Source organism: Empidonax traillii, unplaced genomic scaffold (genome assembly GCF_003031625.1).
Source record: "Empidonax traillii isolate 1590-97213 ecotype Southwest subspecies unplaced genomic scaffold, ASM303162v1 scaffold406:size580191, whole genome shotgun sequence".
Taxonomy (NCBI): Eukaryota; Metazoa; Chordata; class Aves; order Passeriformes; family Tyrannidae; genus Empidonax; species Empidonax traillii.
Genome location: NW_020955599.1, coordinates 416,600 through 431,877, shown reverse-complemented (window position 1 = coordinate 431,877; position 15,278 = coordinate 416,600). Strand labels below are relative to the sequence as shown.

Below are 15,278 nucleotides of genomic sequence, written 5' to 3'. Positions count from 1 at the left end.
TCCTGCCTTTGGCTTTTGGCAGATGGGGAGGGATGTTGGCTCATCCTGGGGGAGCGCTGGAGTCTATTCCAGCAAAGGCAAGGGTATTCCCAGCCTGACAGGGAGGGAGGGAGGGAGGGCTCGCCCCTTTTTTTTTTCCGCCCTCTCCCGTCTCGTCTGCCTCGGCTGCTGGACGGGTTACAAGGAATTTCTAACGGGGGAGGTTTCTGCTCTCCGGACTAATTCCTGCTGGCTGCCCCAGGGCTCTTCCCTGGCACAACAGTAGCCAGGCCCAGGGCTGGGCTCGTGGCCAACCCAGGGGGCACAGGGCTGGAGCCACCCCTGCCTGCAGGCAGCGGGGCTCGGGGTGGGGGGGAACAACCAGTGCCAGCCCCTGGGCGAGCTGACGCACAGGAAGCGCCGCGGCCTAATGAGCAAACTCGTTAATTTTTGCAGATGACGGAGCAGAGGAAGCAGAAGCAGCGCATCGGCCTCCTGGGCCACCCCCCGCCCGTGAATGTGAACCTGCAGCAGCAGCAGCAGCAGCAGCCGGCGTAACCTGGGGGGGTGGTCCCGGCCCCTCCCGCCACCCAAACCATCCCCCAGCTCAGAGCCCGCACCAGGCTGCTCCCTGTACGTTCTGTGCATCCTGTAAATACCCCGGTTTTATACTGTATGTACATGACTGCTACTCTATCCAGTGTGGGGCGTGCGGAGTGTGATTGGAACTGCTGGCACGGGGCGGAGGTTAAACTTTGTGCCAAAACTATCAAAATTGCCTTTTTGCTTGGAAGGACTAAAGAGAGCACCTGAATTGCACTTGAAGAGATTATTTGACTATGTGACATGTATTTTGTATTTAAAAAAAAAAAAAAAAAAAAATAGAATAGCTAGTATTTATGTTTTTATACAATTGTGCAATATGAATTATGCAATCACAATATATTTGGAACTCCTGAATGTCCTAAAGGGAGTGCACATCTTTGGATCTGGTGTGTTAGTACAATGTAATAAATAGTATAAAATTACAGGTGTAAATGAGGCTGCTGCAAAATTGTGTAACTGGTGATTTTTCATACCCTTGGACATTTTTGTACCATGTGTGTAAATATCTTGCAATGCCATATCTGTTGCCTCTTCCTCCCAGAGATAACGCTGGGACTCCGTGAGTTGTTCAATTGGTATCAGGTAAAGCAAAACATTATTTTGAAGCTTCCAAAAGAGGAAGGCAAGGAGGTATTTTTCAAGAGACTTCTTTAGAGTACTGAGGCTAGAAGAGCTCAGACACCGGGTTTTTTAAATGCTAAGATTTCTTAAAGGGAACTTTTTATGCAAAATGAAGTTTGGGATGAGGATGCACTGCTGGCGAGTCGGTGCAGTCTCCCAAAACAGATCCCGAGGCTGTCCAGGCTTTGCATTCCCAGTGTGTAGGATCCTTTCCTTCTATTTTTTCATTAGAGACCTACGTGCCTGCTAAAGCTTTAGCAAACAGGCATTGCACCGACTGAAACGTGTCCTGTAGCTGAGCACTGACGTGTGTAATGCTTGTGTGAGAGCCACTGGTTTGAGGCTGGTCTGTCCCACCCCTTCCTCTCCCTTTCCCTTCCCATTCAGTCACTTTCTTTGGTTTCTGATTCTCCAGAGTGTGAAAGGAGACTTGTCGGGTTGTTGTTTGGTTGGTTTTTTTTCCCTCCAATCTGTTGCATAGTTTTATACATGGACCTCATTTTACAGAAGCTGACTTCTTGCAATACTGTCTACAAAAATAAAAAAAAAGAAAGAAAAAAAAAGCTACAGACAGAGCTATGAAAATTTGTAAATGCATAAATATAGGTATTTAAATAAATGATGCAAAATACTCCACGGTGAGAGGCTGCTGGTGGTTTGTGTCCCTCCGAGGAGCTGCGTGGCGGTCGTGCTTCCCACGCGTCGCGGGGGCCTGGCAGGTAAGGACGGGGCTTTTCCCAGAGCCCACGGGGGCAGAGGTTGGTTCTTCTAAAACCAGAGTTGAGTCCTTCCTCCTCCAGCAGCCCGAGGCACTGGCGCCCAGGGAACCTCCCCTATGGTCACCCTGGCTGGGGACACTTCACACTGATAGTTCAGGCTTGTGGTCCTCGGGCTGGAGTCTGAGAGAGTTAAAAACCCTCCAGCTCCAAGTATGGTGTGCACAGGAGCGTTGCTGATTAAGTGTATTTGATTAAGATGTAGCAGGAACTACCTGGTACAATTAATCATCGTTAATCTGGTACGTGCACACAACTGTCTGAGGTGGGTGCGTGTCCCTGCCACGGGTCATCAGGAAACCTCGGGACGAGGGCACGGCAGGGAAGGGAAGGGAAGGAGGGCAGCCTGACCAGCCGTCTCCGAGCCGGAGATTTATCAGAGAGATTGTGCCTTCTTAATCGCCCGTGTTTCCGTGTATATCTCCTGGTAAATCTGTCTTCCCTCTGCAGCAAGGTGTATGCAGAGGCAGCGTGACGGATGCAGCTGCCACCGGGGTTGTGCAATGGAGGAACAGGATTTCATTTCCCTGAGCAGCAGAGACGCGTACCTGACTCACTTCTTCCCCTCCTGCCATGCAGGGATGAGCAGGCACACACAGATTTGTCAGGTTCCCGGAGTGCCCAGCGGTCAGGTGAGAGGGAGGTGGCTGTGCTCAGCCTCCCAGGGATCCCGTAGGAATGTGCAGGATTGCCTCATCTTCACCTTGAAAAGGCAGAAGCCCCTTGTGGCTCAGCGAGGCACAGCCCTGGCCTGCCCGGCGATCCGTGTGACAGGCAGTGGGGTGGGACCTGGTGTTTGCACGAGGGGCTGTGCCTTCCCAGGAGCTGTGGGGAGATGCAAGGAGGGAGGGTTTGTCCCTCTGGTGCAGCTGCAGTGGTGAGTGGAGCAGGCACGGCCACCACCCCCTGGTGTGGGGCAGGGGGGTTGGCTCTGGGGGCTGGCACAGATGGTGTCTGTGGTCACACTGCATCCCTGGCCCGAGCAGAGCCGTGGCAGCTGCTCTGCAGAGTCATTATTGCAATGACATTTCACACACAACCATCACATTTTTCCTTTTTTCTTCTTGCACTCTGGTTTTCAGTACTCTCCTGGACTTTTCTTTCTGGCTGAACTCCCCTGCCCATCGTGGCAGCAGAGACAAGGAATGGCCAGAAACCTCCTGGGGTTGGTGGTGGTTCTGAGGTCAGGGCTGTGTCAGGACTTTCCCATTCTGGACAGAGATCTGACACCTCATGGCAACTTCCTGATTTCAAGGAAAAGCTGTGTGAGGGATCTGTTTAATTTCCACATTTGGGGTATTCTTTTCCACAAGAGCTATCTCTTGACATCACAAAAAGTTTTATTCACAGTTGTTGGACTGCTAAGTGAAAAAACCCTCCAAAACATGAGATGGGCATCTGTAATGATAACTGGAGTTTCTTTCAGCCTGGGAGGGGGAGCATCACCTCTGGAGATGCTGTAAGATGTGGCACATGGTTCTCACTGTCCATCTCTGCAGAGGGGTTTGCAGTGGCATCTCAGGGACATCAGCCAGGAACTGGACAGGAACAGGGAGTCCTCCAGCAGTGTCGAGTTTGGTGTGTGCTGTTAACGGGGTGGAATGGCTACAAATATCACAACTTGGAGGAACAAAAGCATCACTTGCAGACCACAGGCAGGGCCAAGGAGCAGGCTGTGCTCTCAGGGCAGAGCCCACGTGCGGGGGAGGCCAGGAGGAACTGGCTCCTCCTGGTGCCAGTGATGGTGGAGAGCAAGGGGAGCTGGTTGGGCAGCACCCCCAGAGAAGGTCCAGGGGACACCAGAGAGGGGGGGCTGCTGTGGAAGAGGGTGGCTCATTCCTGGGTGTAAGGCAGGGTGTGGATAAGTAGAGACTTGGTCCCACCTTCAGTGAAATGGTGTGGGCATGTCCAAGGGAAAGTAAGAAGGACGCCCAGATTTGGGAAAAGGTGGTTTGTGAAGAACTGAGATTGCGTAGCCTGGAAAACAGATAGAGTAAGAAAAGGTGATGTCCCATGTGCTTTCAGAGCACTGGCAATGTTTGCTGAGGATGTGAGAAGGAACTGCTCAGCTGAGCCTTGGAGGTTCACGTCCTGCACAGGAGGGAACTTTTTGGCTCTGAAAATGCATCTCTGATGTTATTAATGATTTGGTGACAGACAGGTGGCAGCTGGTGTAAGGATTAGATTGAAACTGGGGAGGTTCCACCTGCCTTGCACACACCTGGAGTTCTGCTTTGGCATCAGGTTTCATTAGGCAGGACTGTTAAAGTTTGGGAAGATGATGGCTTGTTCTTTTAAAGAAGAACTTTCATTTGGAGGTGGAAATGAAAGTGACCTTCCAAAGAGGAAGGAACAAACCGAGTCTACCAATTCTGCTAATAATGGAAAGTCCTGTAGGGGAAGGATCTCCGTGCATTCTCCAATTTGCATGAAGGGCTGGCTCTGTGGAGGAGCATTTTCTCTGCTAATGAAGCAGGTGACGTGCTAATCAAGGCAATGCAAATAACTGCTCTGAAAGCACGGCCCCAGCCCCGCCACAATGGCAGATGCCACGCTCGGCCTCAATTCTGCAGCAAATTGGCGGAGGGCAGCACAAAGGCTGGGATTGCGGGCTCCGTGCTCGCGGCGGGGCCGCGCCGTGGGGTGTGTGCGATGGAGACCTCGGCACATAATGGGGCCCTGATTGATCCCCATCGGGGGAGTCGTGATACAGCTCCACAGAACAATCCCCGTCGTCTCCCCGCATGGGAAATGCTCCTACACACGAGCCTAATAGGGCTCTTTAAATTGCCCATTGTATTTCCGAACAAGAGAAACTTATTTGGAGTGCTTTCCTCTTCACGGCTCCAACACAAGCAGCTGAAGACGCGCCCGTGTGCGTTCTCTGCGCTCTGCAGACCCGCTGGCTGCTCTTCCAGGCGGGCACAGGATCCCAGCCCGGGGCAGGTTGGACGGGGTCACACTGGGTCACCTGGTCCGAGCTGCCAGGGGGTGTCCACGGAGCCCACCCGTGCCAGAACAGCCAGAACGACTTCCACCTCAAGTACCTGCTCCCACGTGGGCACAAAGGGGCACAGTAAGCTCCTGCTGACAGCCTGGGGTGGCTCCTTGTTTTCCCTGGAGACCGCCTGGCCGTGGGCCAGCGTGCCCAGGTTCTCACCCCGCCGTGGAAGTTCTGTCCTGAGCTGTGAATTTCCTGGCCCCGCAGGGTGTAACCTTTACCCTGAGCACGGGGCATTTCTGCTGCAAACACACTGACCCCACTGCCAGCCTTTGGACTTGGGCAGGAAGAGCTGCTGATACTTGGAGTAAAAACAGGACAAATACTCCGTCTACATGAAACTGGCATTGTAGCTGAGACATAAGGAGTAACTTCTGGAGAGATGCTGTACTTCTGTGTCCAATTTTTTATTTACTACCTTTCCAACCTTCCTTTCAGACTAAACATGTTAATGAGCTGAATGTCAAAACCACCCACGAGTAAACTGAGTTGTCCCATCCAGTAGGCTGATGTTGGTTTGTTTTTAGTAACTAGCAAGGATGCTGGAAAACCCCTATAAAGATTTCATTTTTAACAAAAAGTACCAAAAACTCCACCAGTTTTGCATCACAAAGTTGTGGTTAAAGTCAAGATTTGAGTCAAGAAGCATGTCTGTGGTTTTTGTGGGTGGATGCATCTCGGAATGACTATCAATCTGTCAGAGGGAGATCTGCATGTCATCTCTGCATATGACAAGCAAAATCTGCAGTGACAAATATCTTTCCAGCCCTCGGCTGCGCTGAGCTCGTACCCCTCCTGCCATCCACGGTCGCCAAGCCTTGTCAGCACGTAGTGTTTGAACCCGCTTTTTCTTCTTCTAAGCTGAGACAAACAGAGGAAGGCAAGACAGCTGTGGAGCAGTGCTCCAGAGGTGCCATCAAACACCACTGCTCATGCGCTCAGTCACACACAAATCCTGATGTGCCCACGGGAGAGGCCACGACGGCCACTTCTGTCACACCAGCCTGCCCAGTTCTGGCTGCCTGTGCAAGTGCTTGCAGTCCTTCTGTGCTGTAGTGAGTGGGACACTTGGAAATGAAATTGTGTAAGGCTGGAGGGTACAAAAACGAGAGTAGCTCAGGACCAAGTCAAAGTAACTCTGGGAATGCACAAAAGAGAAGTTTTCAGAAACAAACCCCAGAGAATCCGTTTGATTTAGAGCTTAATTGCTGGTAGGGAAACGCCCAAACCTACACAAGGACTTGCTGAAGAGAAGACTGAGAAGGGATCTCATCAGTCCACACAAAGAGCACCCAGGGGTGTCAGGAGGATGGCTCCAGGCACTTTTCAGTGGTGCCCAGTGCCAGGACAAGGAGCAGTGGCCATGAACTAAAAAGCACAAACAAGTTCCACCTCAACATGAGGAAGAACTTCTTTCCATGGAGGGTGGAGAGCACTGCAACAGCTGCCCAGGGAGTCTCCCTCTCTGGAGACATTCCAAACCCACCTGTGTCACCTGCTGCAGGTGGCCCTGCCTTGGCAGGGGGTTGGACTGGATCATCTGCAGGGGTCCCTTCCAACCCTGAGGATTCTGTGACCCTGGGAATGTGAGGAGGATGCAGTGATGGCACGTGCTCCAGGTCCCCAGGTGCCTGGAGCCCCTGCTGCAGCCAGCTCTGGCAGCTGGAGCCTCTTCTCCCTGCACTCAGGTCTCCGTGGGAGAAATGGGAGCAGTTTGAGCCGAGGCAACACAGGAGAAAGGCCTGAAATTTCAGCAATAACCACGAGATGGGAAGAGCCCCCTGTGCCTGGCTGGAGTCACGATCCCAGGGTGCATTTGCAGGCTGTGTGAAAACAAGCTGATGGCTGGATAAATTGCCTCGAGGCAGGTGCTTCCCCGGGAGCACAGCGGAGCAGGAACAGCCAGGCCCATTTCCAGTCAGCCCTTCCCTCCAGAAGCACTATCAGCCCTCAGACCTGTCTCACAGCTTTCTCACCCATTAGTCGTCCTCAGCTGGCTCTCCTCACCCTGACACTCAGCCCTTCTTTTCCCCTTTCACTCTCTCGTCTCATCTGAGGGATGACTTTGCAGCTCTCGCTTACCCAGAGCCTTTCCCCTGCCTGGAAATGGTGCCTGATCCCCAGGGATGGGCAGGAGCAAAGCTTGTTCCTGGGCCTTATTGAGGACATGGGTTTGTTTTCACTTTCCTTTTCTAGCACTAAGTAAATACACAGAACACTGAATGTGAAGGCAGCACCGAGTGGAATTCCGTATCTGTTCCATGTGTTCCAATATGACTCCTAAAATAGTGGAGATGCTGTGTTATGATTTCCATTTCCCTCGTGTCCATAACACTGTTTTTACGCAGCAGAGATGGAAACACAATCTGTTAAGTCTGTAAGGAACTTTTCCTTGTGAATGATGGGTGCAAACATCGTGTACAGTTAAATGACAGGAAGAAAACTCCATCCCCTCGGTGTTAGCAACGCCAAAAGGAGTTAAAACCTGCAGTTTGCCTGTGTTTGCACACCATGGGAGTTTTCACATCCATTTAATCACAGGATGATTCATTATTCATAAACCACCATCATCAAGTAGAATCATGGAATCGTTAAGGTTGGAAAAGACCTTTAAGATCCTCAAGTCCTGCCATCGACCCAGAACCACCACGATGTTCACCACTAAACCGTGTTCCCAAGTGCCATATCCACGGGGTTTTTTAACACTTCAAGGGATAGTCACTCTTTCACTTCCCTGGGAAGCCTGTTTCCAGTGTTTTATAACCCTTTCCATGAAAAAATTTCCCTAGCATCTAATCTAAACCTCCCCTGGTGCACCCTGAGGTTGTGCAGCAGCACAAGAACCAATTCACAGAATATCTCCCAGTGTCCACCACCAGACTGGTGGGAAAACTGCCCCACATCCTCAGGAAGAACATCTCCACGTGATGGTAAATTTGGTGTAGACCTTTGCAATGTGTCCCTGTGACTGACTGGCTTTACTGATAAATGTATTTGTTGCCTTTCATTTGAGTTTTTGCTGCCACTGAATCTCATTCCAGCATGAAAGATCACCTCGACAACCAGGAGACTTCTGCAGGGAGCAACCTGGATCGTGTCCACTTAGCTCTAGAGCTGACAAGAAGATTAAGCTATTTAAACCCAAAATGCAGATGCTTGGAAATCCAGGCTCACCCTGAAGACACCCCCAAACCTACAGCTGCTCCAAGTCTGGAAGAAGCCGGGATTAGAGCTACGGAAAACCTCAAACAGGCAGGGCTGGCTGGGCAGGATGAGTCATCCACAGGGAAATGCTGCTGATGGGCTCATCCTGAACGTGCTCCCAGACATCCTGCTCTGCTGCGTCAGGAGCCTTTCTCCCAAAGGTGTGTGTCTGTGGTTGGCAACCAGAGCTTGCTCTGGTTTTTTCCCCTAAAATTAGGAAGTGGGAGGAATAGAAGGAAATGGTGGCCTCCAAAACCTGCTCAATGTAAATGTTGGGAAGAGAGATGGAAATGCAGGTTCTTTACAGTCTTTTGATGTCAGAGCAGTCGTGGCCACTCCTAAGTTTCTTCATGGCCCTGGGAAGATTTTCTGCACAAAGCCAGCGGGTGGGTGGGTGGGTGGGTGGATGGCCCTGAAGGAGGGGGCCTGGCTTGCACAATCCCAAATAAAACTGTCCATTTACTAAGGGAATGCTCTACCAACTGCTGGTCCTCCACACTGGAACAGGCTGCCCAGGGCAGTGGTGGAGTCACCATCCCTGGAGGGACTTAACAGATGTGTAGATATGGCACCTGGGGACATGGGTCAGTGCTGGACTGAGTGGTTGGACTCAAGGATCTTAGAAGGCTTTTCCAACCCAAACAATTCTGTGATTCCATGATTCTAAGAAACCTCAATCCTTTCCACAAGATGCCACCATCTTGTGAAACTGTTCTGCTTTGCATCAGGTAGCATTAACTGGACTGCAGAGAGCAGTGAGTGCTCTGGTAGCGCTCCAGGGAGCAGACCTGTGTGCAGTTGCTGTTTCAGGGAATACTAAATCAAAGCCCTTGGCTGATGCCTGCAGCAGCCTCAGACTGCAAGGCTCACCTGGGGAGCAGGGCAGTGCCACAGGGTTCAAAGGAGGGCACATCCAAGGAGGAATGAAGGAGCTCCTATCTCAGGGATATCTTGTTAGTTAGAGCTTTTACCTGGAAGAACTAGATTAAAATCTTCCCTGGGCAAGAGAGGGCATTGCCCCTGGTTGCCATGCTGGGAGTGCTGAGTGGCTCCTCCACGCTGCTGCCCAGCGTGTGCTGTGGTTTTGCTTCCCACCTCACCCCTGGGCAGAGCTCCCAGTCCTCATTCCTGCATGGACAAAAGCAGTTGAAGTGTGCTCCGTGCTGGCCAGAGGTTACATCCCTCTGCCAGGGGCTCTCCTGCCTCCCAAGCACAACCACCCCACCGCCTGTCTAGGAATCAAGACCCCAGACTCGGGGCCTGAGTTGGTGCCTACAAGGTAAGGACAGAAACACTCAGATTTTTGGTTTTCAGAGCTTTTGTTTCAGAGCTTAATTCCTGGTCTTGCTGTGGGTCTAGGACTCAGTCTGGCAAGGCAGGAGGGGAAAGTCTTGCTCCTTACTCACATCCTCACCCCAATTCTGAGGAACTGGAATTGTAAAGCAAAAGGGATGATTACATGCTTGTAAAATACCTACAGTGCTACCCCCTCCCCTCTCTGCCAGCTTCTCTCTTTGGGAGAGCAGGGTTACCTCAGCCTGTGCCAAACCCCAAATTTTATACAGTGGAAAAATGAAGAGGCAGAATGTTTCATTTTCCTGAACCAAAAAAAAAAACCCCAGAGGTGGTGCGTGAACTTATGCAAGAACAGGCTGGGCAGACAGCATGAATCAGAGGGCCTGGTGACACCGTGGAGGAGGAAAGCCCTTGTGGCAGGCAGCCAGGCTGAGGCACAGCTCCTCCTGTGTGCGTTCCCGCAGCATCCTGGCGTGCATTCCCCTGCATTCCCGCAGCATCCTGCCCCACAGACCCCTCAGGCACTGCTGAGTAATGGTGGGGAGCTGGTGACCAGCGTCCTTTGGGGTGACTGTTAAATGTGGTGCTCCCTGAAAGGGAACGGCCCTTAAATTCAGAGTTGGGTTTTGGCTCGCGATTCAAGCGTGTCACCCACGAACAGGAACTGTGTGTGATGAATAACTTCTGTTAACAGGCCAGAAACACAAGGTTGCCACCTCCAGAAAGGAAAAGCACCTGGTTTCAGTTCTAAATGCCCTGGAGGGCACAGCACGGCTGCAGGAGCAGGTCCAGCCCCTTCCCTGCTCCCCGCTGTCATTGTCACTCTCTCCAGGGGCAGGTGAAATTGGGCTGCCTCTCCCCTGCAGCTGGTGAGGCTGTGCACAGCTGCTGACCTGGCTCCTCACCTTTGGACGCCGTGTTTACGGTAAATATGGGATGAGTGACGTCTATAGGTTGTTGTACTTGTGTTACACTCAGCCCTTACTACACCTTCTGGGGGATGAACTTAATTTTTAACTCAAAATGGAGGGTGAGCCGATAGAAACCATTAGCCCATCAATCCTGCCGAAATGACTGTACAGCAGTTGTTTGACATGTACACAGGTGAGTGTGTGCCAGCCGCTGGGAGGGGTCTGGGGAGGAAAGGGCCTTCTCTGCTTGGCCATTCCAAGGGCAGCCCAGCTCAGTGGGCCGTGCCGGGCTGTCCCCACACAGCAGCGCTGACCGTAAAGGTTAAGCTGCCACAGACTATTGTACCCAGAGGCACTGCTTGGCTGGGCTTTGCAGTCTAATTGCCACTGACCCCGTGACAATGAGGTAATGTCTCTGCCTCCCGGGTCAGATAAATGCTGCTCATTTTATAACCACCAGACATGTTACTGAAAAACAGATAGGAAACGACCCCAAGTCCCATGATCGGTACAATATGAACCCTACTACAGCTGGTGCTCCTGTCCTTCACTCGAATGCTCAGGGGTTTCTCTCCTGACACCCACTCACAGTCAGTCCTTGCCCAAACCTCGCCGGGGATATTTCTCCTCAGACGGCCTTGCCAAAACTGAGAGGGGAAGGTAGGAAAATGCCCGAGTGGAAGGACGTGATCGGTAAGAAACAACCCGGATAAAGATTGTCTTCAATCAGATTTCTAAACCCCAGCCACCAGAACAACCAGGATGGGAATTCGAGTGAAGAGCTGTGCCAGGGATCAGCAACCAGAACCTTCATACCAGCTCAAGGGAGCTGGCCAAGCCTCCCTGAACACCCCAGGCTCAACGCTGGCCGGTGTGGCCACGGTTCAGCCCAAAGTCCTCCTTCCCACCTCTCTCCCTCTGCCCCGTTACAGCTCCGTAACCACCGGGCCTTTGAAGATAAGTGTGGGGTGACGCCAGAGTGACGAGGAGGACTTTGTCCCCCTCCTGAGAGACAGAGCCACAGAGGACAGTGATAGCCCTCACTCCCAACCCATCCCTGCCCCAAAGCCCCGGGCTGAGCCAGCCCCAGCCTCCCCACCTCGGAAAGCGGCCCCACCGCTCCCAGAGACGGGCAGGGCACTGGCAGGGAAAGCTAAGCGGTGTTTTTTCTGGAGCAGCAAAGCGGCTTTTCTCCACAGTGCCTCCAGAGCCACAACACCATCCTGTGTCCTCAGTGCTGGGAAAAAACAGGGAGAAGATGAACCCTGCAGCCTATGCCTGTTTTAGTCTTGAACCAGAACCTCTGCAGGATGAAACCCAAAATATTTAGAGAAATGAACCCAGAATGGCTTAGATAATCATGTTCTTTTCATTGAGATATTCTTATATTATATAAAATACCCCCAAAGCTGATAGCTGGTTTCACTACTATTCAGATTTCCTCATCTACTCTGCTGTAGTTTTGATTTTAAGAAGTTGGAGACTTTTTTTTAAGCTCTTCTAAGATGCTGAATGAAAAATATTTTTACTATTTCATTCCTGATATTTGCGATGATTTTGGCTTTTTAAGTGTTTAATTTATACCGTTTATGCATTTTTTATCTTAATATACTATATATCAAGATGTCCCCTATATATATACTGACATCCCCTGTACACTGGGTGTTGCGAAGGAGTGGTTCAAATTCCAAACTCAAAAGCTCAGGATGATTTTTTTTCTCTCCTTCACATTAGTTTTTGGGTCCCATTTTAAATTACCTTTTCCCCCTACACTGGCCATGACTCAGCAGTGTTGATTTGCATCTGGCTCACACTTTGCACAGAAGCTGCAGAGAAGTGATTTAAATACGAAATGGCCAATTATTTCATAGACCTTTTCTGTCCTTCTCCGTTCCTGTACTACCAATTTCTTTCCCACATGTTTTGATGGGAAGGGAGATTCCTGGCATATGATGTTAGGAGGCTTTTGCCAGGTTTCTCCATATTACTATCACCTCTGCACCAGCACTGCTGGGATTTGGGTTTCCCTTCCCCTGCACTATGGAAAAAGCTTCCTGCTCGTGATGAAGACGCACCACTGATCCACTTTTTGGGCAATTAGTAGATTCTAATAGGTTGTTTTCTGTAGCTGCCAGCAGCTCTAGAGCAGGAGTTTCGTATCCTTTGTACATCCCCAGCCTGGTTTGTTCTGGCTGTGTAGGATTGCTCACTATTAGTCACGTTGTTGGCTGGAAGGCGCCGGGTACCGCAGAGCGAAGGTCAGGGTGAGGGTGAGCACAGCGCTGCCAGTTCTGCCTCGCTGCCTTCTGTGTCCTCTACTGCAGGAGCAGCCAGCTTTGCTCCCAGAAAACACATGGCTTATGAAAAGTGACCATCAAGGAGAAGAACTGGTACAATTACCAAAACACGTTTGGCAAAGTTACTTGAAGTAACCATTTGCTGATAACACATTTTCTTTCGAAGTAAGGAGCCCCACGTTGCACTAAACTTCCTTTATCATGTTTTATGTTTCTATAAGTATGTTAATATATAACAGTTATATATACTATATAATTTTAATTATATAATTGAATATAACATATATTTTTAATATATATAAATATATTCCCAAACCTCTGCTTACCTCCGTGGAAGTTTTAATTCCTGCAAGGGAGAAGAATCGATACAAACTCCTCTCCACCAGCTCTATTTGCTTACAGAATCAGTTATTAATAGTTATGGATGTATTTATGGATGTCAGTTATGGATGTATTTATGGATGTAATTATGGATGTAATCCCCCTGTGTAGCACATCCAGGCGCTGGCCAGCCCCCCAGAGGTTCGAGTGCACAGAGGGCACACCGGGATGAAGGAGCAGCTCCCAGCCCAGACCCTGTCATGCATCCAGCCAGGACACCTGCCCAGGTACACCCACCTTTAACCCACTGACAGTGCTGGTGCAAGGGAAGGGCAGCAGCAGTTCCTTCGACCCCCTCGACATCCCAGAGTCATGTGAAAATACGGCAGAAGATCTTTTCCCTCTTGGCTTGGCACAACCTCTCTGTTTGATTTAAAAAAATGACTGTGCTGGGGATTTTTCTCTTGGTTCTTGTTAACCATCACTGCTTTTCCCTCATTACTGGAACAAACACGAACATCTTTGAACTACACTTCACACTGTTTTTGAGAGCGACCATGTCAGGCGCTTTTGCTGTGCGCTGACACGGCTCAAGGAGGTTTACATAAGGCATCACTTATATATTAAGAATATTTTATTTAAGAGATGGAACAATTTGCAGGATTGTATTGGGGAAATACAACACCTGCAGCAGATCAGGAGGCACTGAATTAAAAACCATGAAAGGTTTCTTTCTTTAAGGAAGGAAGACATCGATTGTGCTAAATTACCAATTCCTGCTGAACCACGATAATGCATCAACTGGGGCAGAAGCCGCCTCTAAGACCAGCCTGGAATGCCACTAATGGCACTGACATATCAGACGTGATGTTACAGCCATAAATCTCCCACTGGCTTCCAGATATGTAAGTCCCACCACAAAAAGTCTTGAAAATCACATCATCTTTGCAAGCCCGAGTCAAGTAGATCAGTCAGATCCCAAGTAACTGCAGTTCTGCACTGATAAATAATAAACTGCAAGGTAACAGCCTGAGAAAGAGCTTTTCATGAATAAGCTTTTTTTTTTTTTTTTTCTGAAAGTAGATTATCTATAAAATGTTAAAAAGCAATATTAGTTTCTGCAAACTGAAATTCTAACTGAACTTTCTTATTATTATTATTGTGAAAAGTAAAACCTAATGTAATTACAGGGATAACACTTGAATATTATGCAAGTGCATGCTTAGGCCTTTTGGAAAGAACAAGGTCTCACATGTTCTTCTATTTTAAATGCCTGCTGCACCTCCCGAAGTCTCTGGGGAATGCGCCTAGCAAAAGGTGAGCTCAACATTTCCAAAATAACCCACTCGGCACGACTGTACTCGAAAATCGCCGCCGTGCCAGGCTCAGCACAGCGGGCACGTTCGCGGGGGGACCGGGGGGGACAAAGGGGGCATTTCCCCTCTGTGGGCCGCCCAGGACACAGTCCTGGGGGGTTGTCTTATAACACCCGGCAGTGCTGTGTTTCTATTTTATCCTGAAATGGATGAGAACAGCCCGGCTCCGAGCGGGTCCGAGGGACGTGCGGCGATGAGAAGCAGCTGGTCCCTGCCCGGCTGCTGGAGGGGCTGCACCCCCTTCCCCTCCCCGCTTAACGGGGGTCAGCCCAAAGCCCCTTGGGCCCCCCGGGGCGGACCCAGCTCGTTATTTTTGGGGGGGTTCTCCTCTTTGTGCCCCCGGGCTGGGAGAGGCGGCGGGGCTGGAAACCCCCGCGGGGCGGCTGCCAGGCGGCGGCGGGGGCGGCAGGAAGGCGGGCGGACACGGGCCGTGCCCGCGGGGGACGGACGGAGGGACGGAGGGAGGGAGGGAGCCCTGGCCGCCCGCCCGCCAGCGACACGCCTTGGCCGCCCGCCCGGCCCCGTGCGGGGACACGGAGCGGGCCGGGCGGGAGGCGGCGCTTCCCCCGCTCCCCCCGCGGGCCGGCGGGGGCGGCCCCGTCACGTTCCGCTCCGCATGGCCCGGCACGCTCGGGGCTCCGGCCCGCCCTCAGCGCCGGCACCGCCGCCCGCGGGGCCGCCTCAGGGGCGGCTGGGGCTGCCTCACAGCGTGCCGGCCATCACGGACCCGCGGGAGGGAGAACCATCCCTCACACCCCGTGCGATCCCTCACAGACCCGCGGGAGGGAAAAACCATCCCTCACACCCCGTGCGATCCCTCACAGACCCGCGGGAGGGAAAACCATCCCTCACACCCCGTGCGATCCCTCACGGACCCGCGGGAGGGAAAA

At 51.4% G+C, this 15,278-nt stretch overlaps 1 protein-coding gene across 13 annotated transcripts in view; it reads left to right on the top strand.

Annotated features, from left to right (window-relative positions):
* The window catches only part of ITPR1 (inositol 1,4,5-trisphosphate receptor type 1), a 142,505-nt gene extending 140,665 nt beyond the window's left edge, over positions 1 to 1,840 (top strand). For all 13 annotated transcript variants that reach the window (XM_027893803.1, XM_027893801.1, XM_027893796.1 and 10 more), the window contains one exon: positions 436 to 1,840. In XM_027893803.1, the coding sequence (XP_027749604.1) occupies positions 436 to 537 (102 nt within the window). In that variant the 3' untranslated portion in view covers positions 538 to 1,840. The remainder of the gene's footprint in view (positions 1 to 435) is intronic.
* The last annotated feature ends 13,438 nt before the right edge of the window (positions 1,841 to 15,278 follow it).